Source organism: Artibeus jamaicensis, unplaced genomic scaffold (assembly GCF_021234435.1).
Source record: "Artibeus jamaicensis isolate MK-2021 breed Jamaican fruit bat unplaced genomic scaffold, CSHL_Jam_final scaffold_612, whole genome shotgun sequence".
Lineage (NCBI taxonomy): Eukaryota > Metazoa > Chordata > Mammalia > Chiroptera > Phyllostomidae > Artibeus > Artibeus jamaicensis.
Window position 1 is genome coordinate 14,520,498 of NW_026522049.1, and position 6,000 is coordinate 14,526,497.

At 43.7% G+C, this 6,000-nt stretch overlaps 1 protein-coding gene across 1 annotated transcript in view; it reads right to left on the reverse strand.

Annotated features, from left to right (window-relative positions):
* Positions 1–5,768, reverse strand: part of HERC2 (HECT and RLD domain containing E3 ubiquitin protein ligase 2) — a 185,452-nt gene extending 179,684 nt beyond the window's left edge. Inside the window, exons 1-2 of the mRNA XM_053658983.1 lie at positions 5,673–5,768; positions 4,934–5,036 (exon numbers count right to left, since the gene is read on the reverse strand). Of these exons, the coding sequence (XP_053514958.1) occupies positions 4,934–5,005 (72 nt within the window). The 5' untranslated portion in view covers positions 5,006–5,036; positions 5,673–5,768. The remainder of the gene's footprint in view (positions 1–4,933; positions 5,037–5,672) is intronic.
* Positions 5,769–6,000: the final 232 nt, after the last annotated feature.

Consider the following 6,000-nt stretch of genomic DNA (forward strand, 5'->3'; position numbering starts at 1 on the left):
TAAAAGACTAACAAAATGTATAAACCCCTAACAAGGGTGACCCAAAATATAAACATATAACCAAAACATGACTAGAAAACACATGGAAGTAATCAGAAGACATCATGAACCCATAGTAAGCTACTTATATTTATAAAGTCTTCTATTTCCACATTTCATCTACGAACTGTAAAACCTGAAAACAGAATGGACCAAAATGTTCACCTGTGCGTTTTGTTTTTTGTTTTGTTTTGTTTTTAATTTAGAGTTTTATTATCAGAAATTCCCTAGAACATTTTTGATTTTTACATATCCTCCTATGGTCGGTATAACTTTGTGTTAATAAATTAATAGGCTTTCAAATTATTAGTAGTATATTCTTAATTCTTTTTTCTTAAATTTTATTTATTTTTCAAGTACAGTTTTTGTCTATTTCTCCCATCCCAGCCCCCCCACCTTTACGTTTTTTAATCTACCAATATTTCTAAGCATAAAGTGGCAAGGTATAAACTTAATTCTAAGTTTAATTTTATTATTTTTTTAATTTTATTTATTTACTTCTAGAAAGAAGGGAAGAGAGGGAGAGAAACAGCAACGTGTGGTTGCCTCTTACATATCCCACACTGGGGACCTGGCCTACAACCCAGGCACATGCCCTGACTGAGAATCGAACTGGTGACCTTTTGCTTTGCAGGCCCGCGCTCAGTCCACTGAACTATACCAGCCAGGGCCAAAGTAAAATTTTAAAAACTAATGTTTATGCTTAATTATTTCAAATTGATAGTTATAAGAACAGACAAATAAGGGTCCGAGTTGAATTATTGTTACACTCACCAATTTTGATGGACCGCAAGGGCATTTTGCCGAGTAAACAAAGCCAGACTCAAAAGGTCACATACCATAAGACATTCTCGAAATGACAAGATTATAGAGATGGGGATCAGACTCCTGGCTGCCAGGGATGGAAGGTGGGGGGGCGGGGGGGAAGGACAGGGCAGCGGGAGGGAGATCCCTGCGGGGAAGGAGCAGCCCGGCTCTGCGCTGTGGGGATGCTTTCAGTGAAGAAACGGCCCAGAAGAGCGGCAGCTGTAGCCACGGCAACTTCCTGGCATTCATGCTGTGGCCGGTGTTACCTAACTGTATCTACTGGACAAGTCTGGCTGAACAGCATGCAGTGACCTGTCTACTTTCTGTGCAACTTCCCGTGAGTCTATTATTATTTCAAAATAAAAAGGTTTTAAAAATTGCTTTATACGTATCTAATTTCACATTCCACTTCAAAGGAGCCCAAAATAGACATGGTAGGAAATTCATCTGAGCCCAGCTTATCCAAGAAAGAACAGGATAAGGCCATTCCTGGACCCTGAGCCTTACATCAAGACCAGTAAATAAACACACATGTATGTTTTAAGACTAAAGGGCTTGTAAGGTTTCCTGTGCTATTTTTTGTAAAAGTTCTTTTGCTTCATTGACTTTTTGGTTCACTGAGAAACCTACCTACCGCAACAGACAGGACTTCTACTGTAAACGTGCAAACAGTGATGGGAATAAAGATAGCTAACACTTCTTCACTTCTTATTTTATGGCCTCTTCAAGAGTTCCACGGGAAAACATCACAATTCCAGGGCCCCTCCACAACAATCAGAACACAGAGTTGAAAGAATAAAGAACAGCCCTGACTAGTGTAGCTCAGTGAATATAGTGAGGGCTGCAAACCAAAGGGTCACCAGTTTGATTCCCAGTCCCGGCACACGCCTGGGTTGCAGGCCAGGTCTCCTGTAAGGGACCCTTGAGAGGCAACCACACATTGATGTTCCTCTCCCTCTCTTTTCCTCCTCTTTCCCTCTGTGTAAAAATGAATAAATATTTTTTAAATGTTAAAAAAGAAAAAAGAACACACATGTAAAAACTGGAAATAACCCTGCCGGCGAACAGGCGCTCCAATAGAGGTAGCTGGTGGCAAGGTGCGAGGCCTGACGCATCTAAACATCTCCGATCAAGAAAGCCTAGGACCACCATAGCTGGTGTGGCTCAGTGGACTGCGCATGGGCCTCCGAACAAAAGAGTCACCGGTTCAGTTTCCGGTCAGGACACATGCCTGGGTTGCAAACCAAGTGCCCATTGGGGGTGGGTGCATGAGAAGCAACCACACATTGAGGTTTCTCTTCCTCCCTTTCTCCTTCCCTTCTCTCTAAAAATAAATAAATAAAATCTTAAGGAAATAAAAAAAGTAAGTCTAGAATCAGTATCTATGTTCTTCATAATACGCATGCATTAAAAGTTTTCACGGTCTCCATAAATTTTTACTTTCCAAAGCCCCTAAAAACTTCTAGGGCATTTCAAAAAGAAATGGCCGTAAAAAAATAGATTTGCTAAATCTTATGGCTAAGAAACAGGTTTCTGCCCCACATATTTGTCATTAACCGGGTGTCAATTCTATTGCCAATACAAAGCCCTGCCTAAGAGATGGGACACACCCCACTGCAGGCGGGAAAGACACCAAGGTAAAATCCATCAGTACCCGGCTGGCACCCTCAGTACACATCTGTCAGAAGGACTCTAGAGAGTGAGCTATGTCTAGCGATTCCTTGGGATAAAAACAATGACAATTCATTCCTCACATTTAATAGGCAAAGCTGGAAGAACTATATAAAACCAGCAATCACCTTTTTCAAGATATTAAATAGCTTCAATACCCATCACACAGATTTCCTCTGGTGCACAATCCCAACACCTGGGTCTCTTCACTTACCCCTAGAAGGAGTTTGGGACACTTCTGAATAATATTCAAAACTTCTAAGGGCCAGGGACTAGGCATCACACTGGATGAATCAAACGTAAAATGGTGAGCACTCTGAAAGTCTAAGTGATGCTTCGTACATATACCTGCCTCACTCATGGCAGGCACTCAGCTCAGCACTAAACGGGTTTTTGATCACAATGCTAAAACTTGTATTTAGCAGTTATTTGATTATGATTACTAGAAAGAAAAACTTCATTAGGTAAAGTTGTCTACTTCAAAAACTTTCCCACAAGACATAAACAGTAATATAAAGACAATTCTGAAAATCGGTTTGCCTGAATCTCAACGTTTCAGAAATAAGAAATTATCTCTCACCTCCCCTGCTCTGGTGAAAAATAACATGACAAAGAAACAGACAGGAACTGCTGCGTAAAAGACAATGACCAAAGAATCACTACTATGCCACTTCTCAACTCAATTTTTTGTGCCTTTTTATCTCATTTTTTAAAAGATTTTATTTATTAATTTTAGACAGAAAGGAAGGGAGGGAGGAGGGAGAGAAACATTAATGTGAGGTTGCCTCTCTTGCACCACCTACTGGGGACCTGGCCTGCAACCCAAGCATGTGCCCTGACTGGTAATTGAACTTGTGACCCTTTGCTTCGCAAACCTGTGCTCAATCCACCAAGCTATACCAGCCAGGGACTTTGTGCTTTTTTAACCTAACATTACACCACTAATAAGAATCCCACTGTCCACGACATAGCTTCAACACTTGGCTCTCATATTTCTCAGGACTCAAAACTCTGAAAAAATAAGAGGGGCAATTTTCCTTCACTACAAGTATCTGTGGCTTTTGATAAACCATCACACAGCATATAAGATTGCATTTTAAAAAGTGGATCACTTGAGCCCTGGTTGGTATTGCTCAGTGGACTGAGTGTGAGCCTGTGAACCAAAGGGTTGTTGGTTCGATTCCCAGTCAGGGTACATGCTTGGGTTGTGAGCCAGGTCCCCAGTAGGGAGCAAACGAGAGACAACCACACGTTGATGTTTCTCTCCCTCTCTCTATAAACAAATAAATAATCTTTAAAAAACTTTGAAAAATAAAAAGTAGATTACTTGAGAAATACTGAAATTGTTTAACCTCAGAAAAGAAAAAAAATACATATACTACAAAGTATTCCAGAGATTTCTTTTTTTGGTATTATGGAGTTATAAAAGCAGTTTTTCCAAGTCATTTGCAAGACAAAAACAACCCTGGGTGAAGAACAGTCCATGGAAATATTACCACTATTGTTTATTCCATATTTCTACACAAGCTTTCAATTACCTTATTAAATCAAAACATTAGCGAGTTTAAGGGCAACATTTGTTTCCATATGTTCTTTTTAAATTAATTAGGGTGACCTAGGTTAATAGGGTTTATGTGGGTTTCAAGTGTACAACTCTATGACACATCATGTGTCTATTGCATCATGTGCTGTTTCCACGTTTTACATGCTAAAACGCAAACACTGCTCTAAATAAGAAATCACAACGACAAAGCAAACAGCTCAACTTAACTCCTGTCGCTCCAGAAGCACAAGCACAGGATACCATAAAATAAGTCTCTTCAAAACATAATTGTGGCATGTCAGTTCTCCACCACATAATTAACTGAACATCTTAAACCCTGTCACCGTACAGTTACCAAGATACAGTTCAGAATGATACAGACCTCTTAAAAATGATAACACAAAGTTTTATATAACTAGACCTCAAGCTTTTTGCACTTACAAATAACTAATAAAATGTAGCCACACACTCGGTGAAAACGGCAATGAAAACCAACACAACATCCCTGGCTGGTGTGGCTCTGGATTGAGTGCAGGCCTGAGAACCAAAGTGTTGCCAGTTTGATTCCCAGTCAGGGCACATGCCTGGGTTGTGGGCCAGGTCCCCAGTAGGGGGTGCGAAAGAGGCAACAACACACTGATGTCTCACTCCCCCTCTCTTCCTCCTTTCCCCTCTCTCTAAAAATAAAATTTTAAAAACCTTTATAAAAACCGGACACAATAAATATATGTGCTAAGTTTTACAAAATAAGCCTGTTTCTCCAATATTGCAAGATCCGTTCTGCATTGCCCTTCGTACCCTAAAGAAAACCTTCACCAGAATCTAAATATGGAGGCAGAAACACACCAAGAAAAAGGCTGATCAAAGCCCCACCTGTATATCTGTTTTCAACCATTTGGAGTCCAGTCGAGCCTGGGCCGCCAAACAGAAAGACTCGGAGGGCATCTTTCCTCCAGCTTCCTCCCAGCTGTCACACCTGCAGGCAAAACAAAAATGCTGAAGACTAAGGCTTGTCAGAATGTTACAAAGACCCTCCTGCCAGGTGTAATGCGGCAGAGAGAGAGAGAGAGAGAGCGAGCAGACAGGAGGGAGAAGAGTTGCGGGAGGAAAGTGAGAGGAGGCAAAAAGGAAGGAAAGATGGAGAGACGTGAGGGAGAGAGTGAAAGCCTACTTCCACCCAGGTGAGAGCCACGCGGGGTTCGCCTGGCTCCTGGACTCCGTCAGCGAGACCTTGAGGATAATGGTCGGTCACAGGAGACCGGACCACAATGTCATCCCCTTCCCTCAAACCCGAGAGGGAAACACAAACAGACGACAAGAATCCCACATTTCAACGACAAATGACAGCACCGCGCATCTGTCGCTTTACCCCAGACCAGTCGATGGAGTGTGAAACATATTAATCAAAATTCACACATGCAGGAAAAATCTAAAACAATAATCACTTAAGACAGGGAAAGACAGCCCGAGACCTGCGCTGCGGACAGTCCGCGCAGGCCCAGGTCCGGCAGCCGCACCCACACCCGCTGCGCCCCAGCTGGGCCCAGCCCCAAGCCCCAGCCGGCCCTGCCCAGGCGGGCGGCCGCCCTCGCTATCCCCCTGAGACTAGGACCTGAAACGCAGAGGCCCGGCCGCCCAGCTCCAGCGGCGGCGTGCGGACACTGCCTCCCAGCCGCCTCTGGCTCCGCCCGCGCCCGCGATCCCGGCTCCTCTCGCGGCCGGAGGGGTGTGCCCGCGCGGGACTACCGCCCCCGCTTTCCAGCCAATCGAAGCAAAGCTTCTCCACCGACTCAGCCAATGGAGAAAAGGATCCCGTTCGCCCCGCCCCGCAGGTTCTCCAGCTTCCTTCAATCCTGCTTACTTTCCTCCTAGGAGTGCAACCCTGCAGTCTCGGCCAATCGTAGGCTTGGGGAGGCGGGATTTCCGCTACACGCACGCAC